General features: G+C 44.8%; 1 protein-coding gene across 1 annotated transcript in view; it reads right to left on the bottom strand.

Annotated features, from left to right (window-relative positions):
• Positions 1 to 358: 358 nt before the first annotated feature.
• LOC144493948 (serine/threonine-protein kinase MRCK alpha-like) overlaps positions 359 to 18,368 on the bottom strand; it is a 498,859-nt gene continuing 480,849 nt past the window's right edge. Inside the window, exons 33-38 of the mRNA XM_078213524.1 lie at positions 7,086 to 7,183; positions 5,952 to 6,036; positions 5,201 to 5,321; positions 4,570 to 4,687; positions 4,061 to 4,240; positions 359 to 532 (exon numbers count right to left, since the gene is read on the bottom strand). Of these exons, the coding sequence (XP_078069650.1) occupies positions 359 to 532; positions 4,061 to 4,240; positions 4,570 to 4,687; positions 5,201 to 5,321; positions 5,952 to 6,036; positions 7,086 to 7,183 (776 nt within the window). The remainder of the gene's footprint in view (positions 533 to 4,060; positions 4,241 to 4,569; positions 4,688 to 5,200; positions 5,322 to 5,951; positions 6,037 to 7,085; positions 7,184 to 18,368) is intronic.

The following is an 18,368-nucleotide window of genomic DNA, read 5'->3' as shown; positions in this document are numbered from 1 at the left end:
GTCTCTGGATTACTCGTCCAGTGGCAATAATACTATACCATGGCCTCCCCAAATCCCTAACAGCATCCACCCCTACGTCTAAGGCTCTCCTTTTCCAGTCTGACACCCATTTGTCCCTCATGTCTATTTATGAAGCTCTTTAGGATAAATCTTACGTTTAAATGCAAGTTGTTGCAGTGACGTCTGACAGGCAGACCAAGAGGCAAAGGTTTAAAATGTTGAAAAGCAAATTTAGGTTTCGGGAAACCCTTCTTCACTTGATCAAAATACAAAATGAACTTCTGGCCATCTTACAGTTAATGAGGAAGCAGCAACTGCACATTAACAATGTCAAGTGGCACTTATGACAACAGGTCCATTATCCCAGAGGTTTCTGTAAGGAAACAGATTGAGTATCAAATATCTTACTTGCTGACAGTCCACTGCTGGCACTCATGGAGCGTCCTGGCTCTGTCCGAGAACGGGCAATAGCAGGGATGCTGACGGAAGCGCTAAACATTGTCCGACTCTTCTCATCCGGAGGCCGGAGATTCTAGCAAGAAATGGGGTGAGAGTGATAAAGAACCAACTAAGATATCTCAGCTATTTAAACAAATGGAGCCAAGGGATTATCACTTTAGAGATTTTTATTTAAAGGTTTAGTTTCCTTGTTGAACCAGTCAGTTTCACTGACAGTTGAACAGAACTAACTACTTGTGAAAAGTTTAAAGTTTATTTATTAGACTTACATTAACACCGCAATGAAGTTACTGTGAAAATCCCCTAGTGGCCACACTCCGGCGCCTGTTCGGGTACACTGAGGGAGAATTTAACATGGCCAATGCACCTAACCAGCACGTCTTTCGGATTGTGGGAGGAAACCAGAGCACCCGGAGGAAACCCACACAGACACGGGGAGAACGTGCAGACTCCACACAGACAGTGGCCCAAGCCGGAATCGAACCCGGGCCCCTGGCGCTGTGAGGCAGCAGTGCTAATCACTGTGCCACCGTGAAGTATAATTTCAGTCCATTTCTAAAAAGCTGCAAGGATGCAGTCGAACTGTGAAGAGATTACAGCAACATTAGACACCTTTCAGTGCCTTGCCCAAATGGTCACTCTGCACAGAAGACAAGACAGTGAAAACCAGCACACAATGCGAGTGATCTTGTATCTATCTGCACTTGCTCGCTGGATCATTGCAAAGAAGAGCTGGGGTCAATCACTGCACCACAAAAGCTGCGCTCAAGTAGCTCTGCACAGGCCAGCTGGCGACTAAACCTGGTGATGGTTGGTCAGCACAGTTTAAGATTCCACTGGGAGACCCAAGTGGGGAAGCTCAGCATATAGCAAATAAACAGTACCTGTGAGAGTACAGATATTCCTTCTGTCCTGTTGTTAGAATTGGCAGATGTGATGGGGCAGCACCTCCCAAGCTATAGCACACGCTACTACACTTGATATTTACAACACAGCTCTGTGAAGAGTCCTGACACAGGGGAAAATGCTGGTTTTGGAGTTGAGCCGAGTGATCAGCCTTGCACTGCCCCACTTATAATATAGAGCAGCGTTCCGAAAGCTCCTGATTCCAAATTAACCTGTTAGACTTTAACCTGATTTTGTGAGACTTCTTATAGAGTCATAGAGGTTTACAGCATGGAAACAGGCCCTTCAGCCCAACTTGTCCATGCTGCCCTTTTTTTTAAAATCCAAAAGCTAATCCCAATTGCCCGCATTTGGCCCATATCCCTCTTTAACCATCGTACCCATGTAACTATCTAAATGTTTTTTAAAAGACAAAATTGTACCCGCCTCTACTACTACCTCTGGCAGCTTGTTCCAGACACTCACCACCCTCTGCGTGAAAAAATTGCCCCTCTGGACACTTTTGTATCTCTCCCCTCTCACCTTAAACCTATGCCCTCTAGTTTTAGACTCCCCTACTTTTGGGAAAAGATATTGACTATCTACCTTGTCTATGCCCCTCATTATTTTATAGACCTCTATAAGGTCTATAAGCTCAGCCTCCTATGCTCCAGAGAAAAAAGTCCCAGTCTATTCAGCCTCTCCTTAGAACTCAATCCATCAAGTCCCCGGTAGCATCCTAGTAAATCTTTTCTGCACTCTTTCTAGTTTAATAATAACCTTTCTATAATAGGGTGACCAGAATTGCACACAGTATTCCAAGTGTGGCCTTACCAATGTCTTGTACAACTTCAACAAGACGTCCCAACTCTTACTGAGCCCTAATTATAATGCAACGACATTCCCAATTTGTGTAACATTCTCAGTCTGTTATTATGCCCATCACACAAAATGGCAATGGTTGGAGAGCTGCCATCACCAACGGCAATAATAGATCAAACAAATGTAGATACAAGACTGTCTGTCCCCTGCAATGGAGGCTTGCGATGGCGAAATGGAACAGCTTAAAGCAGCTAGAGCTCAGTGACAGACAACATGCACAAATTCAAAGCAGCACGAGCCCCTGGTTTTACCACATGGTATTTTCTCTTCAAAACCAGCATTAATGCTAACATTCAGCAGGTTGGACTGATCCTGTGAAGAGGGGAACCGAGTTGATGCTCTTTCATTGGAACTGGTCACTGGTCTGAAATGTTAGTGCATTGTACTCTTCACAAATGCCGCCTCTCCTGGTTTGTTCTCCCCACTTCTCTGTCCTTATTTCAAATATCTGCAGCATTTTACTTTGATTTGAATCTGAGGATTTCTGGGAATATCTTGATGGTTTGTGCACATCATTGCACCAAGACACATCTACAGGAGGTATCAGATCAAGTTTAAAATGACAGAGCACATTAAGCAGCAGGAACTTAGCTGTCAGGTTAAACACTGTAAAATATTAAAGGATCAACCCTGGCTCTAAATCAGACAGTCGTGGGTTCCAGTCAAACTCCAAACTTGAACCACAATCTAGGCGGACATTTTAGTGCTGTACTGAGCGAGTGCTGCACTGCTGGAGATACTTCTGATACGATGTTCAACCAAGATCCAATCTTCCCTTTCAGGTAGATGAAAAACATCCCCTGGCTAATTTTTATCCCTCAGTCAAAATCACAAAAACAGCTGATCTGGTTATCGTCAGACAACCGCCTGTGGGATCTTGCTGTGCACACTCGGCTGCTACAATTCTCACAACAGTGACGACCACACTTCACAAATAGTTCATGGCCTGTGAAACACTTTGGGACATCCTCAGGTATCAAGGATGCTATAGGAATGCAAGCTCATTCTTGTCTTTTATCAGAAATTTCTTTATCTTAACTTTACCCCGTTTTCGAATAGTTTCTTTATGCAGCATTTAAATTCTTTGAAGATACAAACATTCAAACCAGGAGCAGGAGGCGGTCATTTGGCCTCTCAAACCTGCTCCATCATTTAATTGAATCACAGCTGACCTGACTGTGGCCTCAACTCCACATTCCCAGCTATGTCTGGCAAACTTAGACTGTAATGTTGGCCAAGAATCTATCTACCGCTGTCTTAAAATATTCAGTAACCCTGTCTCCACCCCTCACTGGGGGAAGAGAATTCCACAGACCCATGACCCTTCTCATTTTCTGCTTAAATGGAAGACCCCTTATTTTTAATCTGTGTCCCCTCATCTCTCTAATAAGGTGAAACATCCTTTTAATATCCACCCTGTCAACTCCCCTCAGAATCCTATGTTTCAATAAAATCACTGCACATTCTTCTGAACTCCAGTGGATATGGGCCCAGCCAGTCTAACCTTGCCTCTTGCTGTTTCTCTAGTTATTCTGCCTTTCAGAAGCTCATAGGAACAGACTGGCTTGACTTAATGCTGACTCTTCCCCTCTTGATATCTGCTTACAAGTCCCTCCGGCCCCCATTCCCATCTCAACCCCAGAAGTGAGATCAGAAACCTGTGTCTCTGGAGGAGAATGCTGGAGGCTTTGCACAAAATTTGCAGGAAACAGGAAGGGCCAAAGCAGATGGAGTGATGCGAGGTTTGGTTGGATTAGTGCCACACGCGTACACGCACGCACACACACAAGGCACGGCAAATCGGTTATTGAGGAGGTCAGCACACACAGCATACCCTTGATGTTATGGAATGTGGTGAACTGCAGGCAGAGTCTGTTGGAGGGGAGCAGATGAGGGGATCGTGGCAGAGGAAGTTCTCAGCAGAGTGGACAGTCATGTGATAAACATGTTCGAAGTTGGTTGGAGTAGAGATCGGGCTGAAGTGATTATTGTGGGGTGGATGTGGGGAGCCTGGCTATTCACGGAGCAACAGAAGGAAAGAAATGCCATAGAAAAGAAGGAAAAAAATCATGAAATTTATCAGTTCCAGGTAGTCATGGTACAGGAAGGTAGTAGCAGGCATGTAAAAACCCAATATATAAGAGTAAAGAAGTAACAAATTACACAAGGCTGCTGATCTTCGACATTTAAAGAGAAACAGTGTATTATTAATTTCTATTACTGTTAGGATTTGACCCAGTTACGAAGGGCCTTGAAATATTTTATTGCTTTAACTATATTCCAGAATGTAAATTGCTGTTATTAACGGATGGAGCCTGAAAAGAGCATCCTTGGCTAACTTACCATCGGCAAATCCTTCAAGATCTGTATACCATCACCTGGGCCCATGTGGACAATATGATTGAAGTTAGTCGGGTTTGAGATTAACTTGGATCTCATTTCTGGATCTCGAAGCATTTCTCTGAAAGAGAAAATAAATCTAAAATCATCTCACATTCAAATGAATTCAGAACAAAGTAACTCTTTCCTTTTCTTCTGTTTTTCTACCCGTCTCAGTGGCTCCCAGGTTGGGAAGGTAATATTCACTGTTTATCCTCTCTCTCTCTCTCTGTGGCTGGATGCTGAAACACATGGAACCTGCTTCACACTTCCTGTCATCTTAACCTCAAGAACTAGTTTAGGCCGAGGACCAGCTATTGGAGGGCAGGGCTGGATTGGAAAGGAGGACTCATTATTACTGCTACAGCATGAACATATTGCAAACAGAGAAATTCAACTCCCTTTGGAGCGACGCTCAGAGCTGTACTTTCCAAAGTACCAACAAAAGAAAGTCCATGTCTCACACAACATTAACGGCGCTGGGAGGGGGGAACCGGGCATCCAGTGGGTAACTGGGTATCGAGAGGACAGGATAACGGGGTAGGAAGGGGAGAGGGGACGTGTGTTTTCTCCGACTCTGGAAACTCTGCCCCACCTCCTCTGCTGAAGCCTTTCCTCCTCAGGCACCCGAAAGGAATATCTCCGCTTGCTTCTGGTCCTGACCATCTGTTTGCGACTGTTGTCTGATGTTTCAGGGACAACGAGTTCGTCCCCTTCTGTGGGAGTGAAAGAAACAGCTCAGTGGGAATTATTAAACTACCAGATGGTCTACAAAAGTATTGTGACCACTTTCTATTGTTAACTATTTTGGCCATAACTTGCTTGAGGGCAGTCTTTGCTATAGTTGCGATTTTAGTTACTGATGTGGCCACGCTCAGATACTCCCCTGAGGCATCGAGATCCAAAGTCTCACGTCGAGATCAGTCACTAGCTGATTGCTGTGAGAGATTTTTGTGTGTTGACAACTCTCTCCCAGGGAAAGGACAAGATCACTTAAACGTCAAGCAATGCAGCAAGAAGTGACTGGATTTCTGTTTTTATATTTGAACCAAACATTATTCAGTAATGATATTGTTTGTATTTGGTACAAAGTGGGTTAGCTGAGGTACACGTCAGGATATAGGGATAGGATGACATGAACATGACACACCAGCACAGGGAAGGAGTCATCGTCAGTAATGATCACAGGAATGGCCACAGATTAATGAGGTTTTAAATATTAATTCATGGCCAAATATCCAGTGCTGCTGCTGCACACAGACTGATGGTTCAGCAATGCTGGCTACCGTTAGCAAACCCTAAAATAACTAAATACATTAAAGATTAAAAGCACTTACTAGACGTACCTGCCATCTTATTTTTGAAATAGATTAATCTGATTGTCTCGAGCCCCAGTAGGTTAAGCGTTCCCTCTGTATTAAGTGGCCGAACCTGTAAGAAGAAGAGCTCTCAGTAACTAATCTCACAAGGAATTTCTCCAGCAATACACCACTGATTCCCCACTAATTCCCACCCACATGGAATTTCCAAATGGTGCTTTTCCAACCCTCTCTTTGTGCTCCTGCTCAAGGCTCCAATGCTGGACAGTACATCACAGCAGTTATATACATTAGGTATGTACTGATAGGGTATGGTATTAATAAACTGTCAGGAGAAATAGGGCCAGAGGATGCAAATTTAAATTAAAATTACATTCTAAACAGACAAGCTCTGAAGAGTGGATGAATAAATGTATACAAGACATTTAGCTCACAGATACAAAAGGGATTTAGAGGGATAATGGGGTGTGGGACCATCACAAGAGATACAGAATATAAAAGGAAGTAAGTGCTGGAGTTTGAATCTTGAGAAGGATGCACCGGACTCAGAAACAATCCAGTGACAATTCTGCAAGATACCTGGGATAAGGGGATTTAGTTATAGTGGGGGAGTCAGCAAACTCAAGTTACATTCACTGAGGTGAGGGTCTTGGGGTGATCTGATAGAGGTAGAGAAAGGAGGAAGTAAATAGAGCAAGAAGGATAAAAGGGAAGAAAGCAAGCCAACGCTCACTATGGAACCCCTCGATTCTTTCATGGGATGTGGACATTGCTGGCAATTTGTTGCCCGTTTTCAACTGCCTTGAACAGTGTGATTGGCTGGGCCATTTCAGACAGCAGTTAAGAGTCAGCCATATTGTTGTGGGTCCCCCAGATATCGCCCCAGATGGGTTATTACAACAATTTAATGTCCATTAGAGAAGGAAATCTGCCATCCTACATGTGACTATTACTGAGACTAGCTTTATTTGTTCATTGAATTCAAATTCCACCAGCTGTTGTGGTGTGAATGAAGCAATGTCCCCAGATCATTAGTCTGGATCACTGGATTACTGGTCCAGTGATGTTACCACTGTGCCACCGTCTACCCTTCCCATATCACTGTAAGGAACAGAAGAGGAAGGATAATATAAGCAAATTGGAGAAAGGAACTGGACATACCTTCTTTAGTGCAACTGTCTGAATCCACTCCATAGTGTTCACATCAAATACATCTACAGCATTCTCACTATACACTGACAGATATGGAGCATTGTAACCTGCAGAAACACAACACAACTGACAGTCAAGTCCTGACCTTTCCACAATTAATTATTTCAAGATGCAATGAAGTATAATAGCCTCACCTGATGGTGTTCAGACACTGACTATTTAGAGTAACATACCAATATTACAGACAGCTATTACACTTGAGCCATAAGACTTCAATGTGCAAAGATATTTTTTGTACCACACTCTGTGTTTAAAGGGACTGCTCTCATCACTATCTTTGAGGTGGGTTGGGCTATAAACAAGCAAATAATGGATGCGTGCAAAAATGGAACAGCAATAATCATGGGGGATTTTAACCTGCATATTGATTGGTTGACTCAAGTCGGACGCGGTGGACTTGAGGAAGAGTTCTTAGAATGCTGTTGGGATAGTTTCCTCGAACAGTATGTTACAGAACCTACGAGGGAGCGAGTTATCTTGAATCTGGTCCTGTGTAATGAGACAGGTAAAATTAACGATCTTCTTGTGAGGGATCCTCTTGGAATGAGTGATCACAATACGGTTGAATTTCTAATACAAATGGAGGGTGAGAAAGTAGGGTCCCAAACCAGTGTCCTCTGCTTAAACAGAGGGGAGTACAATAGGATGAGGGCAGAATTGGCTAGGGTGGACTGGGAGAGCAGACTAGTTGGTAGGACAGCTGAGCAACAGTGGCGGATTTTTAAGGAGATTTTTCTCAGTGCTCAGCGAAAATATATTCCTGTGATAAAGGAGGAATGTAAGAAAAGGGACAACCAGCCGTGGATAACTAAGGAAATTAAGGAGAGTATTAAATTAAAAACCAATGTGCACAGAGTGGCCAAAACTAGTGGGGAATTAGAAGATTGGGAAAGCTTTAAAAAACAACAAAGAACTACTAAGAAAGCGATAAAGAAAGGAAAGATAGATTATGAAAGTAAACTAGCACAAAATATAAAAACTGATAGTAAAAGTTTTTACAAATATATAAAAAGGAAAAGAGTGACTAAAGTAAATGTTGGACTCTTAGAAGATGAGAAGGGGGATTTAATACTGGGAAACGAGGAAATGGCCGAGGCCTTAAACAAGTTTTTTGTGTCGGTCTTCACAGTAGAGGACACAAATAGCTTACCGAAAATTGACGGTCATGGGGCTGTAGGGGGTGAGGACCTTAAAACGATGACTATTACTAAAGAGGTAGTGCTTGGTAGGCTAATGGGACTAAAGGTAGACAAGTCCCCGGGCCCGGATGGAATGCATCCCAGGGTACTGAAAGAAATGGCAGAAGTAATAGCAGATGCGTTGGTTGTAATTTATCAAAATTCGCTGGATTCTGAGGAAGTGCTGTCTGATTGGAAAACAGCTAATGTGACGCCACTGTTTAAAAAAGGAGGTAGACAAAAGGCGGGTAATTACAGGCTGGTTAGCTTAACGTCCGTAGTTGGGAAATTGCTGGAATCCATCATTAAGGAAGAAATAGCAAGGCACCTGGAAAAAAATGGTTCGATCAAGCAGACGCAACATGGATTCATGAAGGGAAAGTCTGTGTGGTTGACGAATTTACTGGATTTTTATGAGGATGTAACGAGTGCGGTTGACAGAGGGGAGCCGGTGGATGTGGTGTTTTGGATTTCCAGAAGGCGTTCGATAAGGTGCCTCACAAAAGGTTGCTGCAGAAGATTAAGGTACACGGAGTTGGGGGTAAAGTGTTAGCGTGGATTGAGGATTGGCTATCTAACAGGAAGCAGAGAGTTGGAATAAATGGGTGCTTTTCTGGTTGGCAGTTGGTGACTAGTGGCGTGCCGCAGGGATCGGTGCTGGGGCCTCAACTGTTTACCATATACATAGACGATCTGGAGGAGGGGACCGAGTGTCGGGTAACAAAGTTTGCGGATGACACAAAGATGAGTGGGAAAGCGAATTGCGTGGAGGATGCGGAAAGTCTGCAGAGAGATTTGGATAGGCTAAGTGAGTGGGCGAGGATCTGGCAGATGGAGTATAACGTTGACAAGTGAGAGGTTATCCACTTTGGAAGGAATAATAGTAAAATGGACTATTGTTTAAATGGTGAAAAATTACAACATGCTACTGTGCAGAGGGACCTGGGGGTCCTTGTGCATGAATCACAGAAACTCAGTTTGTAGGTACAGCAGGTGATCAAGAAGGCGAATGGAATGTTGGCCTTTATCGCGAAGGGGATGGAGTATAAAAGCAGGGAGGTCTTGCTGCAATTGTACAAGGTACTGGTGAGGCCGCAACTAGAGTACTGTGTGCAATTTTGGTCCCCTTATTTGCAGAAGGATATATTGGCCTTGGAGGGAGTACAGAGAAGGTTCACCAGGTTGATACCAGAGATGAGGGGGTTAGCTTATGAGGAGAGATTGAGTAGATTGGGCCTGTACTCGGAGTTTAGAAGGCTGAGGGGAGATCTTATAGAGACATATAAGATAATGAAGGGGCTAGACAGGGTAGATTCTTTCCACTTGGAAAGGAAACAAGAACTAGAGGACACAGCCTCAAAATAAGGGGGAGTCAGTTTAGGACAGAGTTGAGGAGGAACTTCTTCTCTCAGAGGGTAGTGAATCTCTGGAATTCTCTGCCCATTGAAGCAGTGGAGGCTACCTCGTTAAATATGTTTAAGTCGCAGGTAGATAGATTTCTGATCAATAAGGGAATTAAGGGTTATGGTGAGCGGGCGGGTAAGTGGAACTAAACTACTATCAGGGCGGCACGGTAGCACAGTGGTTAGCACTGCTGCTTCACAGCTCCAGGGACCTGGGTTCGATTCCTGGCTTGGGTCACTGTCTGTGTGGAGTTTGCACATTCTCCTCGTGTCTGCGTGGGTTTCCTCCGGGTGCTCCGGTTTCCTCCCACAGTCCAAAGATGTGCGGGTTAGGTTGATTGGCCATGCTAAAAAAAAATTGCCCCTTAGTGTCCTGAGATGTGTAGGTTAGAGAGATTAGCGGGTAAAATATGTAGGGATATGGGGGTAGGGCCTGGGTGGGATTGTGGTCGGTGCAGACTCGATGGGCCGAATGGCCTCTTTCTGCACTGTAGGGTTCTATGATTCTATAGATCAGCCATGATCTTATTGAATGGCGGGGCAGGCTAGAGGGGCGAGATGGCCTACTCCTGCTCCTATTTCTTATGTTCTTATCGGCAACAGCAAGATGCCTGTACCGACCAGCATTTCCCTCCAGTGTGTAATAAAGGTCCAGCACTCTCTCCAGGCACAGAGAGAACACAATCGGTACTTGCACTGCACAATTCAATGATTCTATAACCCACCAGCCACTGAGGAGTAGAGTTGGAGCAAATTCTTGTTGTACACCAGATCTGTCACTCACAGATTGGCTATTTGGACTTTGCAATGATGTTGATAGTTTGCCTGGACCTACTTTGTTTGAGCCCTTCATAATCTTGCAAACTTCAAATCAAGCTACTTTCAAATGTTACGCTGCATGGTGCGCGGCTGCCACCTACTGTACACTATACCCATCACCGCAGAAACTTTTTACTCTCTTTGGGAAGCTGTATCATAAGGGACTGAATCTTAGTGGACAGTTTATAATGTGTCAATGATATACAAACAGAAAATGCTGGATAATCTCAGCATCTCTGGCAGCATCTGTGGAGAGAGAAACAGAGTTAACATTTTGAGACCGTATGACCCTTCTACAGAACTGAAGAGGGGAGAAAGATAGTGAATTATATAGTTGGAGAGGGAGGTGAGGACTGGGAAAGGTCAGAGCAATAGTGAGATTGACAAAGATCCATGGACATAAGACACACGGGGTGGTAATGGTGGCATTAAGGACTAAAGAACTACCAATAGTGACCTGAGGTAAAAGAGCAGAATGTGTTAATAGGAGAACAAAGGTCAGTGCTCAGTTGGAGTAAAACTGAAAAACAAGTGACAGGTGGCCCTGTGGGGGAGGGGTGAGGTTGTGTTGGGACAAAGGAAACAAAAAGGTGGGGGGGGGGGGGGTTCAAGATAGAGGGACAAGTTCTCAATCTAAAGTTATTGAACGCAGTGTTGAGTTCAAAAGGCTGTAACATGCCTAATCAGAAGCTGTTCTTGCAGTTTGCGTTGGGCATCATTGGAGCATTGTAGCAGGTCGAGGACAGACAGACACGTGGGCATGGAGCAAGATGCTGAGTTAAAATGGCAAGCGATCGGAAGGTGGGGGTCATGCTTGCGGAATGAGTGAAGGTGTTCTGCAAAGCAGTCACCCAGTGCGGAATTTTCCCATCCCGCCCACCACGGGAATAGCAGCGGGTGAGAAGCAGACCATGCAAAGGTCCGTTCTTCAGGTGGGATTTTCCGGTCTTGGGCTGAGAGCAACGGAAAAACCCTCCCCCAATCTGCGTCTAATCTCCCCAAGATAGAGGAGATCGCATTGGGAGCAGCAAATCCAGTAGACTGTACAGTCTACTGAATACTTTGGTTTGAGAGTGAAAGGGTTAAAAATCATCCGTTGCAGCAAAGGCTGGGAAAGCTGCTCGAGCTGCAAGGTGCAGTTGCAAAAACAATGGCCAAAAGGACATTGATGGACCACAAGAGGACTGTAAGTACATACGTCACTGCTTCAGTAACAGCCCGAGACTGCAGTGTGTTCTGGTGTCACTCCCCAGGGTGTCAGAAAGTTAAGGACCATAGACATGTGTTTATTGATAATGTAGCTATGCGTACGTGCTCTGTTGATGATTGGATATTGTAATCAGGTAAGCGTAGGGTTGTTGTAATTGGTGAATCACTATTGTGGGAAACAAATGAAGTAATCAGAACTATTGGGATTGGATATTGATTACTTTCGAATGGGTGTACAATTTTGATTGTTTTTTGTGAAATACTTGCAGATGAGCCGGAAGGTACAATTGCTGTTGTATTTCTTTGTTCTGGAATCTGTACATGTGCGCTAACAGGCGTCCTCTGCTATAGCTTTAAATTAGCCGATTTAAACTCCAAAGCTTCATTTGATCTTTCGAGGGAAGCAAGAAATGGAATAGCTTGCTGGCCTTTTCCTCCCCGCATCAGAGTGTGTTAATAATACACGGTGTTATGGATGTTCAAACTGGCCAGCAATGCAGGGGGTTAAAACTTTACTGCGTTACTGGTGTGTGAATTGCAATTCTTAAGAATACCCTGGGTGACTTACACCACTCTGCATTTTGCTTTGCTATAATGGCACCTCATCCTTAATTTCTTGTTTTTTTTTAAGAACTTGCTGGATTTGTCCACTAACTGCACATTTATCTTGAAGCAGAAAACTGATGAACTTGATTTGGCCTGGACAACACCGGAATGGGAGCACTCACTGTCCGTCTCCAATTCCCATCAATGTGGGACTGGAAATACATGCAAGATTCTGGAGTTGTTCAATTTCACAACTTGACAGGGTGGGATATAAATTCATGATCTCGGAATTGCTTCTTCACTACCAGAACCACAGAAGCACCGTCTACAGGAATCCACTGAGATCTCTCACTGTCTACAGGAATCCACTGGGATCTCTCACTGTCTACAAGAATCCACTGGGATCTCTCACTGTCTACAGGCATCCTCTGGGATCTCTCACTGTCTACAGGCATCTACCGGGATCTCTCACAGTCTACAGGAATCCACTGGCATCTACCGGGATCTCTCACTGTCTACAGGAATCCACTGGGATCTCTCACTGTCTACAGGCATCCTCTGGGATCTCTCACTGTCTACAGGAATCCACCGGGATCTCTCTCTGTCTACAGGAAACCACTGGGATCTCTCACTGTCTACAGGAATCCACCGGGATCTCTCACTGTCTACATGAATCCACTGGGATCTCTCACTGTCTACAGGAATCCACTGGGATCTCTCACTGTCTACAGGAATCCACTGGGATCTCTCACTGTCTACAGGAATTCACAGGGACCTCTCTATCCACAGGAATCCACTGGGATCTCTCACTATCCACAGGAATCCACTGTGATCTATCACCACCCACAGTAATCCACTGGGATCTATCACCATCCACAGGAACCCACTGAGCTCCTGCACTATCCACATGAATCCACTGGGTTCTCTCACTATCCACAGGAATCCACTGGGCTCTCTCACTATCCATGGGAATCCACTGGGCGCTCTCACTATCTACGGGAATCCACTGGGATCTCTCACTATCCATGGGAATCCACTGGGATCTCTCACTGTCTACAGGAATCCACTGGGCGCTCACTATTCGTGGGAATCCACTGGGCTCTCTCACTATCCACGGGAATCCACTGGGGTCTCTCACTCTCCACAGGAATCCCCTGGACTCTTTCACTACCCACAGGAATTCACTAGCTCTCTTACTATCCACAGGAATCCACTGGGCACTCACTATCCACGGGAATCCACTGGGGTCTCTCACTCTCCACAGGAATCCCCTGGACTCTTTCACTACCCACAGGAATTCACTAGCTCTCTCACTATCCACAGGAACCCACCGGGATCTCTCACTGTCTACAGTAATCCACTGGGCTCTCTCGCTCTCCACGGGAATCCACTGGGCTCTCTCACTATCCACAGGGATCCACTGGGCTCTCTCCCCTTTCTCTTGCTGCCAGCAGCAATCCGCTGTGCTCCCCGGTCTCTGATTGCCTGCAGGGATCAACTGGGCCCTACCATCTCTCTTTCACTGAATCCACTGACTGTTTCTCTCTCTCTCAGTGCCAACAGGAAACCACTTATCCCTCTCTCACTGTCTGCAGGAATCTGCTGAGCTCTTCAGACACCTTCACGGCCACAAGGAATCAATTGAGTGCTCCCCCTCTCTCACTGCTTGGAGGGATCCACTGAGCTCTTCCCTGTCTGTTCACAGGAATCCACTGTAATCTAATCTCCCTCACTGTCCACGGGTATCCACTGAGGGCTCCCCTCTCTACGCTGACGATAGGAATCCACTGAGGGCTCCCCACCCTCATACAGTTCACAGGAATCATAGAAACATAAAAATAGGAGTAGGCTATTCGGCCCCTTTCCCTGCTCCCTGTGGATTCCTGCTCATGATCACGGTTGATCATCCGACTCAATATCCTGATCCTGCTTTCCTCCATTTCCTTTGATCCCCTTCACCCCAAGAGCTTTATCTAATTTCTGCTCAAAATCAGACAACGTCTGAAATTTCCCCTCGCCTCAGTCCTAAAAGGTTTACCCCTTATCCGCAAACTATGACCCCTAGTTCTGGACTCCCCCACCATTGGGAACATTCTTTCTGACTTGTCTAACCTCGTTAGAACAAGTTTCTATGAGATCCCCTCTCACTTTCCTAAACTCCAGTGAATATAATCCTAACCGACTTATTCTTTCGTCATATGTCAGTCCTACCATCCCAGGAATCAGTCTGGTAAACCTTCGCTGCACTCCCCCTCCACCCCCCCGCCCCCGCAGAGCAAGAACATCCTTCCTCAAAAGTGCACACAATACTCTAGATGTGACCTCACCAAGGCCCTGCATAATTGCAGCAAAACATCCCTATCCCTATACTCGAATCCTCTCGCTATGAAGGCCAACATACTATCTGCCTTCTTTACTGCCTGCTGCAACTGCATGCTTACCTTCAGTGAATGGTGGACGGGGACATCCAGGTCCCTCTGCACACTCCCTTCTCCCAATTTGCAGCCATTCAGATAATAATCTGCCTTCTCGTTCTTGCTATCAAAGTGGATAACCACACATTTTTCCAAATTATACGGATTCTGCCATTCATTTGCCCATAGGCTCAGTTTGTCCAAATCACAATGAAGGATCTCTGCATCCTCCTCACAGCTCACCCTCCCACCCAGCTTTGTATCATCTGCAAACTTGGGAGATAATACATGTAGTTTCCTCATGGACGGCACGGTGGTTCGCACTGTTGCCTCACAGCGCCAGGGACCCTAGCTTGGGTGACTCTCTGTGCAGAGTCTGCATGTTTCCCGTGTCTGAGTGGGTTTCCTCCGAGTGCTCCGGTTTCCTCCCACAGTCTGGAAGACATGCTGGTTAGGTGCATTGGCCATGCTAAATTCTCCCTCAGTACACAAACATGGAGTGTGGCGACTAGGGGATTTTCACAGTAACTTCATTGCAGTGTTAATGTAAGCCTACTTGTGACACTAATAAATAAACTTTAAAAATGTTTTAAAAAACTTTTAACTTTAAAGAAAATCATTAATATATATTGTGAATAACTGGGGGCCAGCACTGATCCTGCGCTACTCCACTAATCACTGCCTCCCATTTGGAAAAATGGCCTTTTATTCCTACTCTTTGTTTCCTGTCTACCAACCAGTTTTCTATCCATCTCAATACACTACACCCAACCGCACGTACTTTAATTTTCATGCTAACCTCTTATGAGGGACTTTGTCAAAAGTCTTCTGAAAGTCCAAATAAACCACATCCACTCACTTTCCATCCACTCTACTAATTACAACCTCGAGAATTCTAGTGGATTTGTCAAACATTAATAAATCCACGTTGGCCATGTCTAGTCCACCAACTGTTTTCCAAGTGCTCTGCTATAAAAGCTTTGATAATTGATTTAGAATTTTCCTCACTCCCGACGCCAGGCTGACTGGTCTGTAATTCCCTGCTTTTTCTCTACCTCCCTTTTTAAATAGTGAGGTTACATTCTCTACCCCCCAATCTGTCGGAACTGTTCCAGAGTCTATAGAATCTTGGAAGATGGCCACCAATACATTCACTATTTCTTAGGCCACTTCCTTTAGTACTCGGAGATGTAGATAATCAGACCCTGGAGATTAATCCGCCTTCAATCCCATCAGTTTCCCCAACACCAGTTCCCTACTGATAAACCTCCTCCCTCTCACTAAACCCTGGGTTCCCCAACATTTCTGGTATCTTGTTTGTGTCCTCCTTTGTGAAGACAGAAGCAAAGTATATATTCAGTTGGTTGGCCATTTCCTTGTTCCCCATTATAAATTCCCCTGTTTCAGAATGAAAGAGACCTACATTTGTCTTCATCAATATTTTTCTCCTCACATATCTACAGAAACGTTTACAGTTTATGTTCATCACAAGCTTACTCTCGTACTCTATTTTCTCCTTCTTATTCATCCCTTTGACCTCCTTTGCTGAATTTTAAACTGCTCCCAATCCTCAGGTCTATTGGTTCCCTTGGCCAGTTTGTACGCCTCTCCCTTCGCTCTAATCTCTAATCTCCCTTGTAAGCCATGGTTTGGCCACATCTCCTGTTTTATTTTTGCACCAGACAGGAATAAACAATTGCTGCAGTTCACCCATGCGCTCCTTGAATGTTTGCCGTTGCCTATCCACTGTCATCCCTCTTAGGTAATGTTCCCCAATCCAGCATAGCCAACTCGTGTTTCATATCATCGTAGTTTCCTTTATTTAGAATCAGGACCCTCGTCTCAGAATCAACTACGTCACTCTCCATGTTGATGAAAAATTCTGTCATGTTATGGTCACTCATTTCCAAGGGGCCTCTCACAACCCGATAGCCAATTATTCCTTTCTCACTACTGTGACGTTAGGATATCTTTAAGAAGTGTTTTTTTTCAAATCATGTACTCTGCAGTTGTGAGCAAACATTTTCAGTTTGTTTTTCTCATTGTTTCCGGGCTGTCTACGGGAGTTTTTATTGCTGCTTAAACGGGGGTTTGTTTATTTTTACTGGTATGCTTATGACTCTGCATTGTTAGGAGAAAAACGGGTTGGCAGGTTAGGTGACAGGGGTTCTTTTGTTTTCAGTTTGAGCTGCTGTTTAGTTTGAGTTTTAGTTTCAGAAGGGGCATCAGGCTGAAAAGAAGTCTCTACCTCTCTCTCACCCCCCTGTTTTTTGGAAATTCTGCTGGTTAGCTGAAAGCAAGGTCCTGCCTTTCAGGAGGGGAGAATCGGCTGTTGGTGGTTTGCCCATGAGTCCCTGTTTTGGGAAGCTGTTCCGACTTCAAACTGTTCTGAGTCTATCCAGAAAACTGCAGACTTCATCCAAAGGTCTCATGTCCAGGATCACGTGGGCATTAGTCTTTGCTGTGTTAAACCTGTGAAAAAGGTCTTTTGTCTATGGGATTGGTTTGATTGGAACACATTAGGTATATTTGTTAAAAGTTATATATTTATAGTGGTTGTTTTGTTTCTTGTTGTAATTGATAAGAGTTCTTGCTAATTTTCTTACTATACATGTTAACTGTATTCTTAAATGAACTTTGTTTGATTAAAGCTCCCTAGTGGGTCATTTGAATCATACCTGAAGTGAGACCTATCATACTTATCCTAGCCAAATTCAAGATGTAATGTATTCAAGAGGTGGCTGGATATAGCACTTGGGGTGAACGGGATCAAAGGTTATGGGGAAAAGCAGGATTAGGCTATTGAGTTGGATGATCAGCCATGATTGTAATGAATGGCGGAGCAGGCTCAAAGGGCCAAATGGCCTCTTCCTGCTCCTATCTTCTATGTTTCTATGCAAAACTTGTGATTCAGGTGGGCTCCATAAAACACTTTGGAGTTTCTGATCTGAACCATAAAATTACACAATATCCAGTCTAGGATGGCATGTCCCCTGTGTGGTTCCTCAATGTATTCGTCCAGAAAACAATCCCATATATACAAAGAACAAAGAACAATACAGCACAGGAACAGGCCCTTCGGCCCTCCAAGCCCGCGCCGCTCCCCGGTCCAGGATTGAATCCTGAATCCAGGATCCCCGCCCAATTTTCCAGCCTATCTACACCCTAATATCCTATCCACCGAGCTGTCCCTCACAGCTACGATGCTTTGTTCATCACAACCTATTAACTCACCCCCACCCCCCCATTCCAGACCATGTGATCTCCAGGGAGAGGCGAAAACCCAGAGTGAAAACCCCAGGGCCAATATGGGGAAAAAAAAATCTGGGAAATTCCTCTCCGACCCCCTGTGGCGATCGAAACGAGTCCAGGAGATCACACTGGCCCTGATCAGAAAATGCTTCCCAACCCTATTCATTTCCACTTCTGCTTTACGAACACCATCTGAATTCCCTGCCCCCCGAGACAGGTTCCCAACTATCCGCAGTCTCGCTATGTACTGGCACCAGCAAGATGATCATAGAATGAAGCCTTGAAACGAGAAACAAAGAACAATTAGCCCGCGCCGCTCCCTGGTCCAAACTAGACCACTCCTTTGTATCCCTCCATTCCCACTCCGTTCATATAGCTGTCTAGATAAGTCTTAAACGTTCCCAGTGTGTC

Source organism: Mustelus asterias, chromosome 5 (genome assembly GCF_964213995.1).
Source record: "Mustelus asterias chromosome 5, sMusAst1.hap1.1, whole genome shotgun sequence".
NCBI lineage: Eukaryota > Metazoa > Chordata > Chondrichthyes > Carcharhiniformes > Triakidae > Mustelus > Mustelus asterias.
This window is presented reverse-complemented; position numbering and strand designations above follow the sequence as displayed.